This window comes from Aspergillus luchuensis, chromosome 7, assembly GCF_016861625.1.
Source record: "Aspergillus luchuensis IFO 4308 DNA, chromosome 7, nearly complete sequence".
Classification (NCBI taxonomy): Eukaryota; Fungi; Ascomycota; class Eurotiomycetes; order Eurotiales; family Aspergillaceae; genus Aspergillus; species Aspergillus luchuensis.
The window spans coordinates 1216417-1240303 of NC_054855.1; the positions used below are offsets into that span (position 1 = coordinate 1216417).

Consider the following 23887-nt stretch of genomic DNA (forward strand, 5'->3'; position numbering starts at 1 on the left):
AAGCATCCGTCTCTGTTCCAGCTCCATCCAAGCTTCGTCTGCATCAATCCCCCCTCTGTTTGTGCCCCGCGCTAACACTTTCCCCGTCGTCGGTCAAAGCTCTATACCATCCACCACAATGCCCAGCTTCTCGCAGGCCACCGAGCTCTCCGCCTGGAAGGAGCTCCAGGAGCACCACAACTCCGTCGGACGTAACATCGTCCTCAAGGAGTGCTTCCAGAAGGACCCCCAGCGCTTCGAGAAGTTCAGCCGCACCTTCAACAACACCGTCGACAACTCCGAGGTCCTCTTCGACTTCTCCAAGAACTTCCTCACCGAGGAGACCCTGGCTCTGCTGGTCAAGCTGGCCAAGGAAGCCAATGTCGAGGAGCTCCGTGATGCCATGTTCAAGGGTGAACACATCAACTTCACCGAAGACCGTGCCGTCTACCACGCTGCCCTGCGCAATGTCTCCAACGAGCCCATGCAGGTCAACGGAAAGAGCGTCGTTGAAGATGTCAACGCCGTTCTCGAGCACATGAAGGAGTTCACTGAGCAGGTGCGCAGTGGTGAGTGGAAGGGTTACACTGGCAAGAAGATCGACACCGTCATCAACATCGGTATCGGTGGTTCCGACCTGTAAGTCGGCCAATGGAAGTGATGGAATGAAAAAGCCGTTGCTAACATCACAATTAGTGGTCCTGTCATGGTGACCGAGGCTCTGAAGCCCTACGGTGCCCCCGACATGAAGCTGCACTTCGTCTCCAACATTGACGGCACCCACATCGCTGAGGCCCTCAAGAACTCCAACCCCGAGACCACACTCTTCCTGATCGCTTCCAAGACTTTCACCACTGCAGAGACCACCACCAACGCCAACACGGCGAAGAAGTGGTTCCTCGAGACTGCCAAGGAGGACTCTCACATTGCCAAGCACTTCGTGGCCCTGTCCACCAACGAGGAGGAGGTCACCAAGTTCGGCATTGACAAGAAGAACATGTTCGGTTTCGAGTCCTGGGTGGGTGGTCGCTACTCCGTCTGGAGCGCCATCGGTCTGTCCGTCGCTCTGTACATCGGCTACGACAACTTCCACCAGTTCTTGGCCGGTGCTCACGCCATGGACAAGCACTTCCGCGAGGCTCCTCTGGAGCAGAACATCCCCGTTCTCGGTGGTCTGCTGAGCGTGTGGTACAGCGACTTCTTCGGCGCCCAGACCCACCTGGTGGCCCCCTTCGACCAGTACCTGCACCGTTTCCCTGCCTACCTGCAGCAGCTCTCCATGGAGAGTAACGGCAAGGCCATCACTCGCACCGGCGAGTACGTCAAGTACACCACCGGCCCCATCCTCTTCGGTGAGCCCGCCACCAACGCCCAGCACAGCTTCTTCCAGCTGTTGCACCAGGGCACCAAGCTCATCCCCTCCGACTTCATCATGGCCGCCGAGTCGCACAACCCCGTTGAGGGCGGCAAGCACCAGCGCATGCTGGCTTCCAACTTCCTGGCCCAGTCCGAGGCCCTGATGGTCGGAAAGACCCCTGAGCAGGTCAAGGCCGAGGGTGCCCCTGAGAACCTGGTCTCTCACAAGACCTTCCTGGGCAACCGCCCGACGACCTCCATCCTGGCCCAGAAGATCACTCCCTCCACTCTGGGAGCTCTGATCACCTACTACGAGCACCTCACTTTCACCGAGGGTGCCATCTGGAACATCAACTCCTTCGACCAGTGGGGTGTGGAGCTGGGCAAGGTGCTTGCCAAGAAGATCCAGAAGGAGCTCGAGACCGCGGACGCTGGCTCGGACCACGATGCGTCGACCAGCGGTCTGCTGCTTGCCTTCAAGAAGAAGGCCAACCTGGCGTAAATTTTTGGATACGAAAAGGGATTGGAATAGCAAAAGGAGTACATAGTCATTTTGATGAAGCCACGAGTGTCATCCTTAATTATGAGTTAGCAATGAAACTGTTGGACAGTGCAGTTACTTGCAACTGAACTGTAGACAATTAAGTCGCATGAATCCTAGAAATATACCAAGGAATAACCCGTAGCATTGAACTGACGAGCCTCCAACGTAGCAAGTGCAACATGCCGTTTAAATAGACTCAAGTCGGTAAGCAAAAAAGGGTCCGTCTCCTTACCGCGGCTCCGACCACGCCGCTTCTCCTGACCATCAAAACCCGCCTTCTACCTCGCCAGCGCGCGAAATTCCCCATTGCGCTGGCCGGCGAGAGCTCCGAATCAATTATTTATTCTCTCCGATTTATTCATAATGCCCATTCCTGAAAGGGCACCCCTCCATCGGATCTATCACTATGGACTATTGAGTCTCCTCTTCCTCCACACATCCACCGCAGCGGGGAGAAGCAGCAGTGAGCAACGCGCAACAGCAAACCCCGGCTACAGTTATGGCCAAGCGGTGCCAGTAACATGTCTGAACCGGACGATGTACGTTCCAATCCCCTATATTATGTCCACTCAATAATCCACTCCATCCCAATCCAACAACGTTACTAACATAATTGGTTGGCAATCAGTGACTCCGGCGAACACGTACGCCACCCACCCACCCACAATAACCCCCCCAAACCCAACACAACACAACTAACATTGAGGAATTAAAAAAAATATAGATAACCGACCCCCTGGGCAACCTCCAATACATCCCCTTCCCAACATGCAACGAGACCTCCCAACCCCTATCCCTCCACTACGGCGTCGCCGAACAGACCCTAACATGCACCATCGCCTCCCTCCCCGATGAACTCTACCATTTACTAGAGTACTACGTCCACTCGGACGTGCCCATGACATGTCGCGTGCCCACCGCACCGCTTCTCTCTGCCTCCCCTTCCTCTCCGGACATCGATATCATTGATGATGATGTCTCCACCGGCGGCGAACAAGCCTACACGCCCATTACCTTCGCCATTCAGGGCACGCTACAGCTAAGCCATCTGCATATATGGACGGATATGAATGTCCTGGTGCATAATATGGCTAGTACGGAGAAGAAGAAGCGCAAAGACCCCGGGTATGTGGTTGCGGGTACGGCGTATAGTGTGCCTGAGTTTGATAATCGGGGGGCTAGGGAGCCTTGGACGGAGGGTCATGGGACCAAGGTTGTGAGGGGGGAGCCGTTGACGTTTCGGTTTAGTGTGAAGTGGGTGGAGGGGGGAAGGGGGATTGGGTGGCCTAGTGGTGGGGATGGGTATGAGGAGGAGGAGGAGGAGGGGGGAAGCTGTGGGGGGTGGTTTTCGAGGGTCGTGTTTTTTGGGTTGGCTGCGGTGGTTGGGGCTGTGTTGGCGGTTTATTGGGAGAGGGGTTATGGCAGGGGACGGGGGAGGGGGGAGGGTATTTTGGGTGTTACTGGCGGTGCTGGGAGGAAGGGGTTTGGTGGGAATGGGAATGGGGTTAGGATGAATGGATATGGAGGGTATTCGCCTGCGACTGTTGCTGTGGGTGGTGGTGGTGGTAGTGTAGGAGGGGGAGGAGCTGGGTATGGAGGGTATGGGTATGGAGGGTATATGAGTGGGAAGAGGGATTGATGTGTATATTGACTGATTGAATGTATGATTGATGCGGATGATGATAGATGGAGATACAAACAGATGCAAGATATACTACCAGTTATAGTATCTCATGTAAAATTCCACAGACATAGCAGAACAAAACAAAACAAAACAAAACAAAACACAACGAAAAATAACAACACTAACAACAATATAGTACACACAAAATAATAACCCTTTTACCCACTCACCCCATCATACACATACATACCTCTCTATACACAACAACCCCCCAATTGGGGGAACCAAAAGAAATCACTGCATCACCACCCCTGCCCCCGAATCTTCTGAATTCTCTTAACAGTCGCCTGAAACGAAAACTTGAACAACTTCCTCCACCTCTGCATCCTGAGCTGCTTTCTCACCATACCCTTCCGCACATGATACTTCTGCTTATTCAACGACTGCTTCATCTTATTCTGACTGATCACCGTGCTCAGCGACCTCAACGCCGCTGGCAAATCCATCCCGCGCTCCGGCTCAACCGTCACCTGTCTTCCCAGCGTCGGGCCCAGCTTCAGATCGATCTTGCGCAGGGATGTAGCCGTCCGCAGGCCGTCTGTCTCGGCGGAGAGGCCTACCGCGCGCGAGAGGGAGAGGCTGTCGTTGAAGGCGCGGGTGGTGCTTCCAGGTGTAGTTGCCGCATTGCTGCCGGGAGTGGGAGTGGTGGTGGTGGTGTTGTTGAAGTTGAGCTTGTTGAGGATTTGGTCGAAGTCGGTGGGTTTTTGGGACGTTGATGGGGATGAGGAGGGTTGTTGTGTTTGGCGGGTCGGGGGTTGTGTGGTTGTGTTGTTCTTGTTGGATGGGGTGGAAGAAGAAGAGGAAGAAGAGGAGGAAGAGGAGGAGGCGTCAGAAGAGAAGCGCAGGCCAATTCGTGCTGGGAGGAGATGCTGTTGCTGCTGGCAGCTCTTGTAGAGGGTCGTGGTTGGCTTCGCCCGGAGGAGGCTGCGGGATAGAGCGCGCATGTCCATGGTGATTGATTCGACAAATCCTAGTCAATTGGTAGCTGGAGGGGTGTATTTCCCAGGATAACACCGTCCTATCCTGGCTGAATGTTGTGGTGGGAGGCGGACAGGCGTCGAGGAAATTATTATTGTTGGATATGAGGATAAATCTCGCCCGTTGCGGGTTGCGGATCGGAAATTGCGGGCACGTGACTGCGTGGTTGATTTCCGCCGGGAACTCCGCTACATACTCCAGTATACTTACGCTGGACTAACATTTGATAGTTAGTCAAGGACAGTATAGTTTGACTTACGTGTGGTTCTGCAGAAGCAGAACATAGCACCCCCGCTCTCTCTCCCTCTCACATCAATATATATCTTCCCCCGCCAGTCCGAAAAATCATACCCTAAAAATGTCCTCCATAACCATCGCAACCCTCCCCCGCATCAGCCGCGACGCCCTCTCAGCCCTCCTCCTCTCGACTTCCACGCCTAGCAAACTCGCCATTATCGATGTGCGTGACTCTGGTACGTATACCCATCTTTTCTTCTTTATGCTCTGCCTCAATTCGATATACTAATAAGCTTTCTAGACCACGTCGGCGGCCACATCACCACCTCCACCTGGGTCCCTAGCTCCTCACTAGACTACCGCCTCCCCGAACTCATCCGCACCCTGGCGGACAAAGAAAAGGTGGTCTTCCACTGCGCGTTGAGCCAGCAACGCGGGCCGTCTGCTGCGCTGCGGTATGCCCGCGAGCGCGAGCGCATCCTCGGCGAGGAGGAGAGTAAGAAGCAGGAGGTGTTTGTCCTCGAGGGTGGGTTCGTGCAGTGGCAGGAGAAGTATGGGCCTGATGAGAGGTTGACGCAGGCTTGGGTGGAGGATATTTGGAGGGAGTATTAGATTTTTTATATTTCAGTTATGGATAGGAGGTTGGTTTGGTGGTGATACCCTTTTTATTTGGTTCATTTATTTTCACTTGGTGAGTTGAGTCGGGTTGGATAGATGGGTGAAGAATATGGGGTAGATGCATGGTTGGCGCTATAGACTAACAGCCATATATATGGTATTTGGTTGATTGTCTACATGTCTATATTGTATTATACATGGGCAGTATCGACAGCTACTACATCACAAGTCCACCGCCGAATCCAATCGGTCGACGCTTGCCATCATTCTCCGGAACGATGGCCATCACCTTGTAGATCTTGCCCATACTGCCACCGCCCTTCTCAACCAGTCTCTTCCATCCTGTCTCCAGTGTCTTGCGCTTCTCTTCATCATCGACCTTCTTCAGAAGCTGCTGCATGCGCTCTTCGATGCCCATCGCCTGCAGGAAATCACCCTGCTCGACCGGCCCATGCACCTCCACACCCTCACTAGCCTCGATCGCCGCCTCCGCCAACGCCGTGAAATCCACATCAGCACTGACATCCACCTGTCCCGGTGAAGAGAGCGGCGGCACATTCTTGTGCTCCTGGATACCCCGCAGGGAGTTGATCGGGATAGTATTGAGAGTGCCGTAGTCCATGATCAGGGCAGCACCGGAGGATGTGCGCTTCGCGGGGGCCGGCGCAGAAGCAGCAGTGCCCTTTGTGGCCGTGCGGGGCGGTTCTGAGGCACCGCCGATGCGGCGCGCAAAGTCAGCTGCGTAGATACGACTCTCCGGGCTGACTTCGATGGTGGATCCCGGCTGGGATTTGAGGGCGCGGTAGCGCGGGGAGATCTCCGGGATTACGAGAGAGGAGGGCGTCGATGCCTTGGCGAGGGTGAGCTTGAACTCGGGCTCGCCTTCAATGTTCTCCTCCACGGCCTTCGGGTTTAAGGTGACCAGGAGTTCGCGCCATTGGGGAGTGTTGGCTGGCTTCAAGGGCTGGTGTAGTTTTGCTGGGCCGGTGGGAGTCATGATTTCCTTCTGCTCAGGCTGGTTCTCTGGAGAGGGAGGGATGGATTCAAAGGCGTGAATGGGCAGGGCGTCGAAAAACTCGTGGGCGAATATGAAGGGGGTCTTTTCTTCTTCTGTAGGCAATCCATCAGTAAGATGTTCATCGCACAGATATCAGTCATGCTTCCATACCATGCGGCAACAGTCGGATGTCCTCCACCCAAACGATCGGAACATCGAAGTATTTGCATGTACTCTTGTGTCCGATATCCGTCTCCTCCATGACTGCATCCCCGCACAGCAATTTCTTCTGCACTTCCCGTAGCGTGGCACTAGCTTCCACCAGATATATCGCCTCTATACTCGACGAGAACATCTTGAAGTTCCGGAATGTCTACCTCCGTCCGTATCAGTGATTGTAAGATGTGGCAAAATCAGGACAACTGGACAGCTCACACGCAACATATCATCCATCAATGTGCCCTTCCCCGGTCCAACCTCCATCAATTGCACTCCGCTGCGCTTCCGTCCCTGCGCCATCCATTCCGCAATTGTCCAGATCCCCACCAGTTCTCCGAAGACCTGCGATATCTCGGGAGAGGTGACGAAATCACCTTTCTTGCCGAATACTTCGCCGTGGCCTTCTGGTCGCGTCGTGTAGTAGCCTCCTTCGGGGTTTGTGAGGACCTGGCGCATAAAGGCGGCGATAGGAACGGGTCCGGTTACCTGGTAGAGTGCTGATTAGATTGGCTCAATGACAATTGGATTGATGTCGTACTTTGATCGCATTAGCAAGAGTTTGCGCTAGTGGTGTCGACCATTTTCTTGTTTCAGAGGTAGATGTGGAAGATGTGGATGTAGTTGAGGACCATCGTTGCGATTTGAGGCAAAGGGTCTGGTTGGGATGTTTTCTGAGAAGCTGCCTCACGGCGCGCCTCGTTGCGTGGTTCATCTCGATGTTTCTCGGTTAAAGGGTAGTGAGTTAATTCATATGTTTAATTGGTACGATATTGGTAGGGAAACCCTTATATGAAGGGATCAAGATCATCATCCAGCAAATAATGCAGATGAAGCTCTCCAACTTCTCCGCAAAACTTCCGCACACGTGATTGCGTTCTTATCATATCAGCTGCCGATAATCCGCTCCAGTCAGTTCTTTGATCTGTCTACGTCCAAAGGGTATTCGTCCAGAAAAAATAAGTATTTCTTCATATCGTACAGGTCTTCATTCTAAGTAGCCACGGCAATTGCAGAATCATGTAATCCGAAAAGAGATAAATCCATTCTGCCTGATCAGCAGAACAGCCTGTATCAAAGAACAGCGTATTTTCAGACTGAACCACTGATGGCTGCATTACCGCCGGCCCCGGTTTCGCTGGTTCTGCTGAGGTGCATCGACCATCATCTCATCGCTATAGAGGCCTGTTTCTTGTGTATTCTGTGCTCCACCCCTTGCCTTCCGCCCACCCCGGTTTCTGCGATTGTTCCCCCTGGATGGACCTTGGCCAGCCTGGTTCTGATCATTGAATCCCCACCGTCCGTCCTGAACAGCTGCATCGGCCAAGCGATGAGAACGGCGATCGCGGTCCGCTTGCTCGCGGAGGTCACTAAACGATTGGGAGTTCTGTACAGCGGGCTGGGTATTGGAGCGCTCGAACAGGTCGGGGTTCGCAGGTTGCTTTAGGTGGAATGAGAGGATCCGACCGTCGGCCTGATCGATTAGAATAAATCATTAATAGTTGCGACGAGTGACTTACCCTCTGGTTGTGAAAATTGGCAACGGCACCCTCTGCGGCCTGTCTCTCTGCAAATGTAATCTCCGCTGTGACAACAGGATGTTGCGCAGTGACCCAGCAGCGCAATATCGGGCCGGAAACCGGTTCCAGAGCTGATTGTATATCGGCCGCCGTAGTCCCTGGCGCGAAGTTGCTACCGACAACAACGAATGGCCCGGACCCTTTTCCCTTGATCGACAGTCCACCCCCATTTCGCACGGTAGCCTGGCCGCTCGCGGGATTGAGCGCAGAAAGAAGGCGGTTCTCATCAGGACGGCGCTTGTTCGATGGCCTTGCGTTCTGTCGGGCACCCTGTCGCGCGGGCGCTGGGATTGGAGGAGTGGTTTTGGCCGGTAGAGTAGCCGATGCGGAGCGCTGAATGGGGCGATACATCGAATTAGTTATGCGACAAGAATGAGCTAGCTTGCAGAGGTCCTGATCTCCTCACCTTCGCTACTCCGATCCGACTTGCCAGGCTGCCTGGCTTCACATTCTGCGTCTTCCCTGTCGGTTTCGTGGGCGGGTTGGTCGATTTCTTCTTGCTCAGGAGCTTGTTTGCTAGTTCTTCGTTGCGTCTTCTCTTGCGATCTGGATCAAGCCTGTTAGTCTCAAGCGCTCTGCGTGGGTGAGTCAGGGAATGATGGTCATACCGGCTTGGATGATCGCATCGAAGGAAACGGTATCCTGGCTCGCGGCCATGGCGGTAGAGACTTAGGGACTGAAAGTGAGGGTTGAATGACAATAAGACTAGAAGCAATAATCTATGGAATCAATTGAGCTTCCTGTGTAACTCAGTCACCAATGATGAGAATCTGTCGGGTGCTTGAACTGGTGACAGCAGGAGGAGCTGACAGAACGGAAGGAATTCGAGCTCCGCCATTAGCTCCGCTCCCGTCATCTCGCCCGCCGCAGCCGCTGCTGAGTGAATATAACTACATAAGGTGAGGATATCCTACAAAAGCTCGAAGTATGTCTTTATTCTAGATCAGTTTAGATACCACGCCTAGCCTCATTCTGTATATTCTCACATGTTCAAGATTTCTTATAGGATCACACTCAATCGAAAGTTGTCCAAGCAGTACTCTTTGTAGGTGTGGGACGGTCTGGATGAGCTCCTTTTTGCTGAGATAGCTTCAGATTTGTCGTCTAACATAAGATGAGGTTCTTTGGATATTCTCTTTCTATTTGTCTTGCGAGGGTTTGTCGGGAGTGCTCCAGCCGCTATTCCCCCCCTGCTGTTGCTGTTGTGCAAATAAATTCAAGTCAAATTATACCATATCAAAATGATCCTCTTACACTGCACCTGCTCGAGCGTGCTATAGGAGATGCTAGCTATGTAGGTGCTTCATCAATTTAAGTAAAGAATAAGCCCTGGATATCGTCAAATACGTCAGATTCACGTAAAAACTTGAAACCATAAGCAGTGTATGCTACAACGCAGGAAGGTCGTCGCCGCAGCTAAACACAACTACATTAACAACAAAGGAGGAGACATCTACAAAGCTGTCATTAACTTGAGAAAGTGCTGCATCTGACTGGTCAGCTACGTGTGAGCCATTATCGCCTCCTCTTTTTGTCTATGACTTGCCTCCTACATGTTTCATCTTTCTCATATGCGTAGCCTCCCCGGAAGACTCGAAACAGGGCGTGTTTGGGTCCAATTACCCAGAATCTTCAGCGTCTATCCCTGCGACCCTTGTTATTCTGCAAAGACCTTTTCCAGTGCTTGTATTTCTGATACCTCACAGTGTTGCAAGGCTTGTTTGGCTCGTCATTGCTGCTCACGGCTGTGATGCATGTTGTCAGTGTTCCTCAGGAAGATCATTCTGCATTCGGCGTTGCTGTAGCCCTAAATAGCGCTGCTGTTGCTTTTGATCAGTCTCAAGCCTTTGTTGTCCTTGCTGATAACTTAAGAAAGCCAATCCACGGAACTTTGGTACGGTCAACCACCCGATAGGGTTCTTATAGCAACTCTGCTATCTTCTCTTTGGCGCTTGAACTAGTTCAAGACCGGGGACGGTGTATCTATATGGATCAGATCGTAATGCTTCATGTATTTTGCTATGGTAGACTTACCCCTGTCGGACAATTCAGCATACTCGCCTACGGACAGGCTTGGGTCTGCTATGGCCCTTCTTCTCAATACGACGCTTTCACCTCTCCACTGGGCATTTTCTACGGCCCCCCCATCGGGCAAGGTCACGTTCAGATGGACCTTGACGCCTCCTGGATTTAGGGAAAGCGTTATATGGGAGTGGGCCGCTTTCTTCTTGCCGGATCTGGTGACCGTGGTGAATTTATGGAAAGATCCACTAGAAGGAAAGAAGTGAGTGTCGGATTCAAGTCCTAAAAATGAGTAAAGAAGACCTACATTATTATGGCAGTGGCCTTCCCCAGGCGCTTAGAGCGCTTGTGCGTAAAGTTCCCAGTAGCTGCCTTCATAGCGGTAGCGTCCACTTCGTAATCGATGGCATTAGTAGCCAGCCTAGCTTTAGCGTTGTGATTCCATTTAATGGCAACTCCATCGACGGTTCCCTCATGAAGATCAGCGGGGAGAACGTTAATAAACGTCATTGCAAAAGCTGAGTACTCTTTGATGTTACAGATAGCATAGCAGCTTGATATAGGAAAGAAGGGAAAGGAGGCTGGAGACCGAGTGGAACAACATTCATTTTGAATGAGATGAATAACTAGCCCGAATTACCCCAGAGGTGAATGAATCACTTCATCCCTTCGATTAGGTAGAAGAGCAGGTTTTGCAGCACTGTGAATTTGTGAGAAGAAGAGAGGGGGTCCCTTCTGATATAGGAGATACTCTAGATACAACTGTTGTCTGGCCATACAAACTAGGAGGATGCAACAATGTCAGGTGCCTGCAATGCCACATTATAGTTAGAAAAGGTAAAGAGTTACTCCCTAATTGCGTTTCAACAGGTGAGCAGGTCTTTGATCCAAGCATCTACATCAACCTTTGGTTGCCGCGAAATCGGGTGTTAAAGTATAAGCAGTAGGGTACTCCGTATAAATGACATCTGAATTGAATTCTTGTGTTTATTGCTCGGTGATAGTATGATGATCAGGAACTACCTGTGGTCTACTGGTCATTGAATTAGATTATTCATAGAGCACCTACTGTACTTCACTGTAAATGTACGTCAAGTGAAGTGCTCAGGCTCCACTTTCAACCTCAGGCCTAAAGTATGGTCGATATAAAACTTGAGGTCCCTTCCAACTAGGACTATCACCACCAACAACCGGCAGTGCAACCCGTTCTTATCGACTGCATAGTGTCTGAACTGTGCCGGGTCTCAAAGCTCACATACTACTGTCTTACCCACAATATTCCTAAGCGACTCTGGGGCAGCCGACCAGCACATTTGAGTGTCAGATATCACGGATAATTTGAGACCGACTCAAACACCTTAGGACGATGGCGCAATCAGCTTCAAAGACTGTGAGTATTGGCGTCTCACCGCAAGCAATTGCAAAAGATGACATGACAGACTTCGGAGACTTTGCGAGCACAGAGGATGAAGAGATTGAGCTCGATGAATTTGCTGAGTCTTGGGAAAAGTATGATCGGAAGGTAACGCCAAGCGTTTTCTATCCTATTTGCCTTGGAGAGATTCTCAATGAAAGATATCTGATAGAGCATAAGCTCGGTTCTGGTGGTTTCTCGACGGTCTGGATGGCCCTTGACCTCCAGGAAAATAAAGATGTTGCTGTCAAAGTCTTGCGCACTGGCGATTGCGGAGGCATTGAGCTACGTATACAAGATGAGATCGTTCAGAGCGTGCAGGACAGGTCCCACCTTGTGACATATTCAGATACTTTTATACTAAAGGGAAGCGGAGGTCACCATAGGGCTATGGTATTTCCTTTGATGGGGCCGTGTCTTGACCGTTATACAGTGACGAACTTAGCTATAAGTACTCGCATGTCAGCTGCGAAGCAATTGCTAAAGGCGTTGGAAGCTCTGCACAACGCTGGAATTGTGCACCGCGGTAAGTTACTCTACACATTTCATATCGTCGCCATCTGATGAATCTTCGTCAAGATCTGAGCGAGAGAAACTGCCTGTGGGGAATGGCACCTCTTCACAATCTTAGCAGGACTGCTAAATATGAACTACTCACTCGGCCATTAAAGAGAGCTATCCAAGACGTCGAACTCTGGAAGCCCGGAGAACTGGTGCGGCCCATACGAGTCCCTGAAACTCTGCGCACAGAAGATTTCTATCTCGCTGACTTCAGTCTGGCCATGAAGGTCGGCGACCCTGTGGCTCAACCCGGCGATCCACCTCTGTGTTTCTGCTCCCCGGAGCGTCTCCACGGAGAAGCTCCAAGCTTTGCCTGCGACATGTGGAGCTACATGGTCAACTTTGTTGAACTTTACCAAGGGGGACGACCATTCCATGATGGGTACATAGGCGGAGTTTTGACGACTATTACCGCCCGTCTGGGCCCGCTACCAGAGCGATGGAAAGGCTCTTACATCTATGATGATTGCCTGGATTCCTGGTACGACCAGAATCGAACGCCCGATAAGAATAACACCCTCGCAACAGGGCTTGCGCGCTATCGACCCGATGCCGACCCAGCTGAACGAGAACTTGTGCTCTCCATCATGCAGAAGGTATTCCTATACTCGCCCGAGGAGCGCCTGACTGCGACGCAGCTTCTGGCCGATTCTTCATTCAAAGCTCTCATGGCTCGGTATGGTTGTTGATCCTGTGATATGGAGTTGTGACGTGATAAACTTTGCTCTTTATTCTCGCGTCTCAGGCCTAGCACACTAGGGATCTGAATTCAAGGGGATGGCGGTAGGCTTTGGCTTCTGCATATACTAAAAACAAGCCTTATCTTCTGGGGTAGACTTAGCGCAGGAAAAGGGTAGAGAGAGGTTGTGGTATGGACGAAGGCTGGTGTGGTGGTAGCACAGCTCCGTGATACTATTGACCGTTTAGTAACTGTCAGCTATCAGAAATAACACCTTGGTTTAGTATTTTATAGCATGACCCAATCACGAAGCTTGTTTCGCCAGGACTAGTCTGCAATATTCTGTATTTAAGCTTAACTCTGATACAAGAGAAGCATCCATTACGAAACAGAAATAGTAAGGATCTGTTTGAGGAGCCAATCAAAGTATATCCCCGACACTTTGTTTGTACATTCACAGCCGAGATATTTCAGGAAACCGCCATGCAGGTAATACAGGCAGAGAAGCAGCCACTCAATTCAATGCCTGCCTTGTCCAACATTGCAAATGCACCCGGCATGACCCGTCTCGTATGTACTTTGGCATCGCCTGTTGCTGGTTATTTACCAACTGGGGACCCCACTATCCAGATCATTCCCCCGCAAAGTATCTTTCTGTGCAACTTCCGCTCCAAGCTTCTGATTCACTGAGTCAATATCAGACACTGAAATAGCACAGCCATGAAGCCTGAGGGTTCAAGCAGTGGCCGAAGCAGACGTCGTCAGTCGTTGTCGTTCTCGTCTCTTCGTCCGTCCATGAGCCGGAATAGGTAGGCGAACTATATGATCCTGTGGGTTCTGCAAGCTGACAGATAGCATGAAGAACTAGACGACCATCAACACCACCCCCCACCACTTGCGAAGAAAGCGTCCACTACCCCGTCTTTGATCCGCAAAACCCGCGGCACAACCCTTCGCTTGCATCTACATCATGGCAACAGTGGATGCAAAGCCTGCCGAAGAAGTCCATGGGGAAAATGCACTCTTTGTCCTTCCGATCTAGGTTTCGCAGACGTCCCATTCCTCGTCCAAGCCATAACGATGATATACCTAGTCTTTGGTCATCCACGGATTCAGCCAAGGGCTCCTCCGACCAGCAGGGCACGCTCTACTCGTCGACTGTGTCAGAGGCTAGCACAGAGGAAGATGTTGAGTTTGGTACTGACCTACAGCGCATCAGCTGCAACTACCCGCCAGATGGAAACATGGACAGGTATTTACGGAGTCTGCCGGGACCATTTGTATGGGAAGATGGCACCGTTTCCTCAGAGTCGACCGTTGTGCCTCATCGGGAGACCGAAGAATTCCTTACTTTGACCTTCTCAAATGCTCGATCAACCTCGAGCAATAAAGATAGGAGAACGGAGTCTCATAATGTGGCGTCTACAGATGCTATCGGAGGAGACAATCCTCAGCCTATGATTCCGAGCTCATCCTCCCGCAATCCTAGCGAGTCGTACTTTTCGCAAGCAGCAGGCAGCGAGACCGAGGGTCTGTGCATCGCAGTTCCTGTTCCTCCCAACAGTGGCGCTTCTGAGCCACAGTCGCCGTCTGGAACAGTCGATAGTGACAGGGATGGTGCGGCCAGCGCGAGCAGACCCAGCAATCTTTCGGTGCCAATCGTCGACACAAGCAGCGCCAGACCTGTTGGCACGAGCGCCAACATGGCACCCTACGTCTCCAACTCACAAATCATAGATGCTGAATTGGCTATAGAGTCTTTGGAGCTGTGCCAACAGCTAGAGCTGGGTGACAGTCATGACGGGGAACAGTTCGTGACATACGAAGCTTACGAGAACGCTGGACATTCAGCCAGTCACTCACCGAGGGTAGTGGATTCGACCAACAGCTGCTCCCCAGCAGCGCCATCAGCTGAAATTTCCGAACCGTCGAATCATGGTGGTGAAATACCTCGCATTACGATTGATATGCGCGTTACTTCTGGACAGCTGCAGGAAGGCGCCGGTAATCGCATTGTCCGCGGCATTGATTCGACAGAAAATATGCCCTTAATCCCGGCTAGAGCAGAGGATCGTCTGAGTGAACATAGTACCGATGCGTCGGTCTTGCGCAGCCAATCGTCTCAGGACGATCTGGCGTCGCTGCTAGCATTGCGAGACGAGTACTTTCTAGTGGACAAATCCAACGACCTCCGTCCGGATAGGGGGAACAACGCCACCAAGGCGGAGCGCAGCTTCAGCGGTGATGGCTGCTTGTATAGTGGGCCAGGGCTCGACCGCAACTCGTCGGCCAGAGTGCATGATATCCCCGAGATCATTGGCCCGCGCACGCCCGTCCAGGTACGTGGCACACGGCCGTTCCGACGCGAGTATAACACCAGCGATTCAGACGAGTACCTTATGACATACCCGGCTATCGACAGACACTACTTTTCGTGAGTCCATGCTGACGTGAGTGATGTCGACGCCGCCTTCATATCATTTTACATCTTACCTAACCTGTGACGTTCCTTATCACACCTTGCTTGTTCAGTTTGGAAGTGTATTTTAGTGATACCTCCAGGTATTTTGGATATCGAGACATCTCGCTCCAAAACCTGAATCACACGAGGTTCTATATGCACATTATAAGACATTAAACCAGGCCCCATACTAGCCCAGCCGTAGCGTAAACCCAGCCCCCTGTTCCCCCGTCTCCCCACCACCCTGCCCACCAAACACACTCGCAAAGTCCAGCTTCGGAGCCTCCTGCCCCCGCTTCGGCGCCTCGGGAGTCTCCCTCCGTCTGCGCTTCTCCATACCCGCCTTGGACGGAAACGTCGGGAACATCTCCTTCGGCTTCGGCCGAGGATCCTCCTTGAAATAGCGATGCGCCAGACACTCCTTCGTCGACATCCGCACCCCCGGATTCAACGCCAGCAACGACGAGAGCAGATGTAGCCCAGCGTTCGTCAAAAACGGGAACTTGGTCCGAGGCAGTAAAGGCGGGTTTCCTCCCGCCGTAGCAGTAGATGCAGTAGGCGGCAGCCGTAGTGACTTGGCGTTCGGTAGTGATCTGAACTCAGGCCAGATCTGGGGTGTGGGCGGGCCGGTGAGGGCAAATATCTACACCACAATCATTTATCAGTCAACGTGAATCTTAACAGAGTAATGGGTTTTGGAAAGAGGATTGGAGGGGGCAAGAAGGGGTTAGGCTCACCTTCGAAACCTGCTCGACCTCATTCTTCCCCTGCAATAGCGGTTCCTTGGTCAACAATTCGCCCATGATACACCCTACACTCCACATATCGATCTCGGTGCCGTATTTCTCTGCCCCCAGGAGGAGTTCCGGGGCCCGGTACCAGAGGGTCACGACGAGCTGGGTGAGTTTCGGGGGCGGATCGCCGTAGTAGCGGGCCATGCCGAAGTCGGCGATTTTGAGCTCGCCGCGGTTGTTGAGGAGGAGGTTGGAGGTTTTGAGGTCGCGGTGCATGATCCATTGGTCGTGGAGGAAGTTGAGGCCCGAGAGGAGTTGGAGGAGGAGGGTTTTGATTTCGCTAGGGAGGAAGGGTTCGGGCATTTCGTCGAGTAGGGTTTTGAGGTCGTGTTCGTGGAAGTCCATTACTAGGTAGATTCTGTGGATTTTGGTTAGGATTGCGTGGTGGGAGGGTTGAAGGGTGGAGAGAGGTATACTCGTCTAGTTTCGTGCCGGTTACTACTTCTCGTAGGTAGACTATGTTTTGGTGGCGGGCTTCGAGGAGGGTTTGGATCTCGCGGAGTCCTGTTACGGGGAATCCGTCTGGGGAGTTGTCCATTTTGAGTCTCTTCAGGGCTACTACTTCGCCCGTGGTTATATCTCTGGCCCGGCTGACGAAGCCGTAGGAGCCTTCTTCGATGTGGTTGAGGCGTTCAAAGTTGGTGACGTTTCGACAGGGTCCCCATTCTTGGGCTGGGAAGGTGAGGATGGTGGGTTCATTGTTTGTGGTGGTGGTGTTGGCTGTTGTTTGTTGTTGGTCTGGGATGTGGTCGTTTGATAGTCGGCGACGTTTTGTTGGCGGTGCGCTGCTATCTGTATCAGCTTGTTGGGCTTGGAGCTTGGCTTGCTCGTCCAGCTGGCGCTGTTTCTCGGCTTTGGCGCGTCGCTTTTCTTCCTTTTCGCGCTTGCGCTGGGCCAGGATGGCTTCCGTTTCGGGGTCGTCGTCGGTGGCCCATCTGGATTTGGAGGACATGCTGCGATGGCCTGAATTGGCGTGGGGCGAATGACAATGGATGGATGGGATTGTGGAGAGAGTGCCGGATGCAAAGCAGCAGCTGTAGACAAGCTGGACGCGGACGGAATTGCGGCGAGAAAGTGATGCTTGATTGGTCGGATGACGCTATCGGCGAGAACAGAGTGACTAAGCCCGATTGGGTTGATTTCAAAGCGTCCCCGCCTCGTCCCGCATCAACTACATTCGAGGGGCATTCCATGAGAATCCACAGTTTCTTTTTTCCTTCATTCTTCTACGGTGACACTCACATGTGCATTGGTGTTGTAGTACTTTTTATCCAGACAAGATGATTGAACCGTTTCAGGTGGGCTCTTGCCAGGGGTTGACGATGCATCTCGTGAGGGGAATGCCTAACTAATCGCTTAGACTACCTTTGCGGTCCCGATGACCTGCGAGGGCTGCGTCAAGGATGTTTCCGCATCGCTGAAGAAGTTGGAGGGTAGGCGCATCCGCATTGCAACCCTGTGCTCGAGCTGACCGGTCAGGCATCAACAAGGTCGAGGCAAACCTTAAGGACCAGCTAGTCTTCATCGAGGGGACGGCACCACCCAGCTCGATTGTCTCCGCTATCCAAGCTACGGGACGGGATGCCATTCTACGAGGCAGTGGCACCTCCAACAGTATGTCTATCACCTGCCTACTCCAGGCAGTACACCGAGGCTGATGGCACCATTGCAGGTTCCGCGGTGTGTATCTTGGAAACCCACTCGAATAGCGTCTCCAACAAGATTCGTGGTCTGGCACGCATGGTCCAGGTCTCCTCCAACATGACCCTGGTCGACCTGACGATCAACGGCCTTACTCCCGGCAAGTATTATGCCACGGTACGCGACACAGGGGATATCTCGCAGGGTGCTGGATCCACCGGCGGCATTTGGGAGGCCGTCAAGGCTAAAGTGCTGGGTTCGGAGCCAGTCAAGGAACCCCGCGGCATTTTTGGATCGGTTGAGGTGAACGACAAGGGCCGGGGCAATGTATTTTTGGATCGCCCGGTAGCGGTGTGGGAGATGATTGGGCGCAGTATGGTAGTGTCGAAGAGCCAGGAGGGGCCCTTTCGACAGGAAGACCCTGACACTTTAGTGGGAGTGATCGCTCGAAGCGCGGGGGTGTGGGATAACGACAAGATGGTGTGTTCCTGCTCCGGTAAGAATGTGTGGCAGGAGCGGCAGGAGCAGGTGGCCCAGGGAATGGCCTAAAGAGGAAGAAGAGAGGGAATTGAGGATGTGGTTGGAGGAAGCTAGACTGGCGGGTGTGTCTATGTATAGCAAGCAGTGCGGTCAGTGGTTAGAGTGTGCATAATACTAGGGATAGGATACCCACGATCGATGATCGATCAGCCCTGAGATAAGGAATACGAGCAAGCATGAGTGACGATATTCTAGCGCATTGCCGAACTTTTAAATAGAAACGCGTGGGCGAGGGGTTTCCAGAAATAGCGACCGGACCAGGGTACCCATTGCATCACCGATAGTTTGTGTTTGTGGTCGTGGTGGTGGTGGTTGGTGGTGATGGTGATGGTGGATGGGGATAGAGATGGACGAGGGATCCAATGGTAGACACCCCAGACTCAGGTGACCGACGAGTATGCAGGAGACCTGCACGACAGAACGACTAGTCGGGGGACTACGGTGGCTCGCAGCTAAAGATAGGTCAGCCAGCAGCGTCTACAGGACTAGTCGTAGTCTAGTCACAACGGTCGTCGAGGGGTTGATGAAGGCGGGGGGAGAGAAATCGAATGGGATGGTTAGTTAGTTGCTTAGTGGATAGTGATTAATGCTGGTGATTATTGCACCAACCGCGAGGGACCATCTGCGAGGGTCGGAGAGGAACCCCAGGCAGGAAATCGGTACCGAAGGGGAGTTCGGCCATTTCCTGCAAGCGCCGTGGCGGGGACACCCAAAAGTTAATCATCCCCTGAGAGAGTTGGAAAAAAGAAGGATTGGGACAACGTGATGCGGATTCTGAAGCAGACTGTTGTGTGATGAATTCTGATTTGTCCTGGTTAATTTCTTTTCCCTCCTGTCCCGGAGGTCCTCTAATTGTATGTATCATACTATACTATCTTGTAGGGTGATTGATTGATTGATTGATTTGATTGAATTCTTCAGTGACATCGGAGATTGCCCACAATTCCCCACTCGGCATGGGTTGCGGAACGGGCCTTTGACCCATTTCAGCCCAACATCCAGTCTTCATCTATCCATGGCTGATGGCAAGTAGTAAGGAGATAGTGAGGTAGCATTGGAGTAATCTGGTGTAAATTAAATGGTATTGAATTTGCTTGTATCTTGTATCTCCGAAAGCAAAAGACCAAAAGAGAGTGTGTATGTATGTATCTGAGTACTGTAAGGTACGGGCGTCAACTGGAAAAGAACCCCGACCAGCAGCCAATCAAGGGGGAAGAGATGGATCTTGGCTGCACTGTGATGAAGTGCCAACCCCCTGCAGGAGCCAATGATCATCACGCACACCGGATTGGCACCCTGGGCACTGACCGGGGGTGGCTTGCTATCAGCCATTCATCCGCCAGTTTCCCCCTCAGGCGTTACGAACGGGGCAGCTGTGACAGTTCCTGTTTCTTTTCATCACCACTCATTCACTCTACTAGTCCACTCAGTAGATACGCTGTAAGAGACTGAAAGTATTCCTCTTGGCTACACCGACTGACCAGACAAGCTTATACTTCTCTCCATCTCTCTCTCCCCCTTCCCATCCATGCCCGATGCCATGCCTAAAGTGTCATCAATCTACTGCTGCTCACCCCTCCCTGGTCTTCTCCATCTAAACCGGCATGACGGTCACCTTTTACACCTACTACTCTTACTACTGCTGCTGTTGCTGCTAAACTAACTAGCTCCCCTGTCGGCTGCATCGTCTCTGCACGCTAATCCCACCCCCTTCCCTGTTTCTTCCTTTTTGGCATTTACATGTGGATTTGACTTCTTCCATCGCGATCCGTACCTCTTTCTCTCCCGTCCCGCTGGAATTCAATTATCTCAGGGCACACACACCACAACCCACATTTTACAATCCACGACCCAATCTGCAAACTCAAAGAACAGACCCGTTTTTACGAATCTCTGCCAATCCTTCCCTCGAATCACCTTACATTGCCCGTGCTCCCCTCATCCCATCACTCATCACATCCAGCCAACGGCCCTCCTTGCGTCTTGGCTGGTCTCCGGTCCCTCTTAGCGGCTGGGTCGCTGGATCCGTGATCTAATTATATATCCGATCCAACTCTCGGCTCTCGACGCTTGGGTAGTGCGCATGGTCTATCACTCCTTCACGGTGGTTATCGCTCTCTCGACTAGCAGCCACACCGACTGCCGCGTGCCGACCCCAACCGGCTTACCCTCGATTGGATCCCCTTTACGGCATCGTCCCAGTGGACTCGCTGCCCCTCGTCACATCCCTGCTCCAGCGTGGCCAGGACCCAGCCATTGCGTCTTGGCCATAGCCAGTCGCATACATATACACTCGCTAGTAGCTGCGGCGTCTCGCCTCGCCCAAGTCAACTAGGCCAGTGGCCGTGCTACGGACAACTTGACCATGTCCTTGAAGCAGGTACTTATGACAGCCTTATGGTTTAGGACGATGCTAATGTGGGCTAGGAAATCGAAACCTGGGTACAGGCCCTTGACCACTACGATAATCAAGAATATGATGAAGCTCTTAGGGTCTTTGGTGCGATTGCAGAGACCTCCAAGATTCTCTTCAACTGCGGGGTCATCTATGCCACGTTAGGAGAACATGAAAGAGCGGTATGCTACCTTTTTTAATTCTCTGGTCATTACTGACGAGAGCAGGTTGAGTGCTACCAGCGGGCTGTCGGCCTGGACCAGTATCTGGCTATTGCCTACTTCCAAGAGGGAGTGTCCAACTTTCTTCTGGGGGACTTTGAGGAGGCATTGGCTAATTTCAATGATACGCTGCTCTACCTCCGGGGCAACACCTCCATCGACTATGAGCAGTTGGGCTTGAAGTTCCGGCTGTTCTCCTGTGAGGTGTTGTTCAATCGCGGCCTGTGCTATATCTACCTGCAGCAAATGGGACCTGGCATGCAAGATCTCCAATATGCATCAAAAGAGAAAGTGACGCCCGACCACGACGTGATCGACGATGCTATTCGTGAGCAAGCGGCGGTAGGTCAGCTTCCTCTTGTGAGAGTGATGATACTGACGGAACAGGGCTACACGGTCTTTTCGATCCCGGTGGGAGTGGTGTACCGACCTAACGAGGCCAAGGTCAAGAACCTCAAGGCAAAAGACTACCTGGGCAAGTCCCGGTTGATTGCCGCATCCGAGCGCAGCAGCATGCCGTCCGCAGCCAGCGACGACCTCAAGCGGACCATGTCCATGCTGGACCACCGAAAGCCAGAGACGCTGCCGTTTGCCACGTCGCACCTGGTGCATAAAAACCTGCAGAGTCGGAGCCGTCAGCAATCGGAGCCGCCTCTGAACCGTAATCTCTTCCCTCCTACTCCCCCGCCGGACGCAGACAAGGCGAGTACCAACAGCTCCACAGGTAGTCTCGCGATGAACAGTCGACCGGGGTCCATCCGGGCAGCGCGCCCGCCCCGGCTCGACCTGACGGCGGGCCACAGTACAGAAACGCTGGTCGAAAAGCCGCGGATCGGCACGACGCGCACGGCGTCCGAGTCGCGGGCAGGTCCGGGTCGACCGGGGCCGGGGCCGGGGCCAGGGCCACGAGGGCCGGGCGAGTCCCATGGCCATCGACGAGGCATGAGTGACACGGGCTTTGCCCCTACGGTGAGCTCGGAGGAGTCGTATTCGGGCACTCGATCGATGCCAGCGGGCGCCACCTGGCGCCGTCAACAAGAGCGGTATATTGACGAACAAGAAGAGTATGCCAGTGATGCATACGAGGACAACGGACCGGACGGTGAGTTTGAGATCATGGGAACGCGGCCGCAGGCGTCTCCGAACCGGGGGTCGCGGCGGGGGACGTCACGACGGCCGGAGGTGCGCAAGTTCCGAGTGAAGGCGCACTCGCGAGAAGATACACGGTACATCATGATGGAGCCGACGATTGAGTTTAGGGAGTTTGAGAATCGGATCCGGGACAAGTTTGGGTTCCGCACATTGCTGCGAATCCGCATGCAAGACGATGGGGATATGATTACGATGGTGGACCAGGAGGATTTAGACTTGTTGATGGCGGGGTCGCGCGAGGTGGCACGGCGAGAGGGGAGCGAGATGGGGAAGATGGAGGTAATACACCCACTTGACTGCAACAAGAGAAGGGATCGTACTAACTATGACAGATATGGGTTGAGGAGCGAGGCGTGATTTAGGATTGCATTAGCGTATACCCTGGAGTTTGGTTGATATGGTATGGTTGTATGGTCGTATGGCTGTATGGCTGGTATGGATGATATGAATTATGACAATGCATAAACACGTAAGCATACATCACGTGATCATTACCTCTCCGTAGCTAGATGTAGTGTAGATACAAGCCAGCTCGCACCAACAGACCACAACCCCGAAGTTGTATATAGCAACACATAGCACAATGACCGACCTCACCCCCACATTCACCCAGCTGGTGCACAGCAAATCGCCGACCTCGAAACTCTCCACAGGGTATATGACGACCGAAATCGCCGACGAATTCCTCAAAGAAGCCTACCGAATTGTATACCCTCCCATACTATCTCCCATTATCCATCCACCACATACTAACAAACACCTACGAAATGGAATAGAACAATCATATCACTTCATTACTATCCTACCTCCAAACCATCCGCCCATCCTACCTCTCCCTCACCAACACAAAACCAACCACCACCACCCCCAAACAAACCGAAATACTAGACGACTCCGCCCGCGACACCATAACCACCACGACCTCAACCCTCCTCTCCAACCTCTCCACATCAATAACCACCCTCAGCGCAGCAGAGAATCTCCGCCAGGAGACCGTTTCGCGGAGCATCGCACAGAGATTCGGGAAGGGATTATTTGCCCGTTGGGCTGGCGGAGCCACCACTCTAACTTCCCCGGAGGGTGATGGAAATGAAGGAAAGGATAAAGAGCAGATTATTGAGGAGGAGAAGGAAAAAGTGTTAAAGGGGGTGAGGGAAAGCGTGCTATTCTATCTGAATCTGAAGCTGGGGAATGTGGTTAATGAGCAGAGGGATATGGTGGAGAAGAGGATTGAGAGGGTGAGGGAGAGGGAGAGGAGTGTGCTTTATAAGAATACTTCTTCGTCTGCTGGAATTGTTGGTGGTGGTGGATGGGGGAGGGTGGATGGGGAGGAGTGGAGGGGGGATAATACTACTGGTGTGGTGAAGATGGATGAGAATGAGGTCAAAGAGATCGAGAAACAGTTAACTCCGCAGCAATTGCAACTGTTCGAGGAGGAGAATGATTCCCTGGTGAGGTATTTTGAGGATGTGGTGGGGAAGGTTCAGTATGATACCCTTATCCCCTATCTTTTATGTTATGTTATATTCTTGCTAATGATTGACTGTGGGGTATGTGTGTAGGAACGCAGAAAAATCCCTCCTTGAGATTTCCTCTCTCCAGCAAACCCTCGTGTCGCATCTATCTACCCAAGAGGAATATATCTCGCAGCTGGTGACGGATGCGAGTAATACCGAGGCGAATATTGGGCAGGGGAATAAGGAGTTGAAGCGGGCGACGGAGAGACGGAGTACGGCGCAGGCGGTGTTTTGGGGAACGGTGGGGTTGTGTACGTGGTTGGTTGTTTGGGATTTGGTTTTTTAGATTCATTTCATTATT

At 52.5% G+C, this 23887-nt stretch overlaps 13 protein-coding genes across 13 annotated transcripts; 8 read left to right on the forward strand and 5 right to left on the reverse strand.

Moving 5' to 3' along the window:
- Positions 1–118: 118 nt before the first annotated feature.
- PGI1 (glucose-6-phosphate isomerase) lies at positions 119–1837 on the forward strand (the record flags this gene model as incomplete). Its single annotated transcript, XM_041683037.1, has 2 exons — positions 119–618; positions 676–1837. 2 exons carry the CDS (start codon positions 119–121, stop codon positions 1835–1837), a joined length of 1662 nt encoding a protein of 553 aa, XP_041547337.1.
- Positions 1838–2242: 405 nt separating this feature from the next.
- AKAW2_70454S (uncharacterized protein) lies at positions 2243–3518 on the forward strand (the record flags this gene model as incomplete). Its single annotated transcript, XM_041683038.1, has 3 exons — positions 2243–2418; positions 2508–2523; positions 2604–3518. 3 exons carry the CDS (start codon positions 2243–2245, stop codon positions 3516–3518), a joined length of 1107 nt encoding a protein of 368 aa, XP_041547338.1.
- A 287-nt stretch (positions 3519–3805) lies between these two features.
- Positions 3806–4513, reverse strand: AKAW2_70455A (mitochondrial 37S ribosomal protein bS21m; the record flags this gene model as incomplete). The annotated part of the gene is made up of 1 exon (XM_041683039.1): positions 3806–4513. The coding sequence occupies one exon, from the start codon at positions 4511–4513 to the stop codon at positions 3806–3808; it is 708 nt and encodes a 235-aa protein (XP_041547339.1).
- A 386-nt stretch (positions 4514–4899) lies between these two features.
- AKAW2_70456S (phosphatase YCH1) lies at positions 4900–5390 on the forward strand (the record flags this gene model as incomplete). The annotated part of the gene is made up of 2 exons (XM_041683040.1): positions 4900–5014; positions 5080–5390. The coding sequence occupies 2 exons, from the start codon at positions 4900–4902 to the stop codon at positions 5388–5390; spliced, it is 426 nt and encodes a 141-aa protein (XP_041547340.1).
- Positions 5391–5613: 223 nt separating this feature from the next.
- AKAW2_70457A (class I SAM-dependent methyltransferase) lies at positions 5614–7324 on the reverse strand (the record flags this gene model as incomplete). Its single annotated transcript, XM_041683041.1, has 4 exons — positions 5614–6506; positions 6565–6766; positions 6829–7098; positions 7151–7324. 4 exons carry the CDS (start codon positions 7322–7324, stop codon positions 5614–5616), a joined length of 1539 nt encoding a protein of 512 aa, XP_041547341.1.
- A 402-nt stretch (positions 7325–7726) lies between these two features.
- On the reverse strand, positions 7727–8846 carry AKAW2_70458A (uncharacterized protein; the record flags this gene model as incomplete). The annotated part of the gene is made up of 4 exons (XM_041683042.1): positions 7727–8083; positions 8130–8522; positions 8596–8735; positions 8798–8846. 4 exons carry the CDS (start codon positions 8844–8846, stop codon positions 7727–7729), a joined length of 939 nt encoding a protein of 312 aa, XP_041547342.1.
- A 1300-nt stretch (positions 8847–10146) lies between these two features.
- Positions 10147–10721, reverse strand: AKAW2_70459A (uncharacterized protein; the record flags this gene model as incomplete). The annotated part of the gene is made up of 3 exons (XM_041683043.1): positions 10147–10172; positions 10224–10459; positions 10519–10721. The coding sequence occupies 3 exons, from the start codon at positions 10719–10721 to the stop codon at positions 10147–10149; spliced, it is 465 nt and encodes a 154-aa protein (XP_041547343.1).
- An 856-nt stretch (positions 10722–11577) lies between these two features.
- On the forward strand, positions 11578–12875 carry AKAW2_70460S (uncharacterized protein; the record flags this gene model as incomplete). The annotated part of the gene is made up of 2 exons (XM_041683044.1): positions 11578–12151; positions 12205–12875. 2 exons carry the CDS (start codon positions 11578–11580, stop codon positions 12873–12875), a joined length of 1245 nt encoding a protein of 414 aa, XP_041547344.1.
- A 710-nt stretch (positions 12876–13585) lies between these two features.
- AKAW2_70461S (uncharacterized protein) lies at positions 13586–15303 on the forward strand (the record flags this gene model as incomplete). Its single annotated transcript, XM_041683046.1, has 2 exons — positions 13586–13674; positions 13734–15303. The coding sequence occupies 2 exons, from the start codon at positions 13586–13588 to the stop codon at positions 15301–15303; spliced, it is 1659 nt and encodes a 552-aa protein (XP_041547345.1).
- A 213-nt stretch (positions 15304–15516) lies between these two features.
- Positions 15517–17072, reverse strand: AKAW2_70462A (uncharacterized protein; the record flags this gene model as incomplete). The annotated part of the gene is made up of 3 exons (XM_041683047.1): positions 15517–15969; positions 16064–16478; positions 16537–17072. The coding sequence occupies 3 exons, from the start codon at positions 17070–17072 to the stop codon at positions 15517–15519; spliced, it is 1404 nt and encodes a 467-aa protein (XP_041547346.1).
- Positions 17073–17400: 328 nt separating this feature from the next.
- On the forward strand, positions 17401–18310 carry CCS1 (copper chaperone CCS1; the record flags this gene model as incomplete). The annotated part of the gene is made up of 4 exons (XM_041683048.1): positions 17401–17418; positions 17481–17553; positions 17600–17734; positions 17793–18310. 4 exons carry the CDS (start codon positions 17401–17403, stop codon positions 18308–18310), a joined length of 744 nt encoding a protein of 247 aa, XP_041547347.1.
- A 2356-nt stretch (positions 18311–20666) lies between these two features.
- AKAW2_70464S (putative PB1 domain protein) lies at positions 20667–22431 on the forward strand (the record flags this gene model as incomplete). The annotated part of the gene is made up of 4 exons (XM_041683049.1): positions 20667–20681; positions 20729–20878; positions 20924–22348; positions 22402–22431. 4 exons carry the CDS (start codon positions 20667–20669, stop codon positions 22429–22431), a joined length of 1620 nt encoding a protein of 539 aa, XP_041547348.1.
- A 221-nt stretch (positions 22432–22652) lies between these two features.
- Positions 22653–23872, forward strand: AKAW2_70465S (putative SNARE protein (Ufe1); the record flags this gene model as incomplete). The annotated part of the gene is made up of 3 exons (XM_041683050.1): positions 22653–22775; positions 22846–23555; positions 23632–23872. The coding sequence occupies 3 exons, from the start codon at positions 22653–22655 to the stop codon at positions 23870–23872; spliced, it is 1074 nt and encodes a 357-aa protein (XP_041547349.1).
- Between the last annotated feature and the right edge of the window lie 15 nt (positions 23873–23887).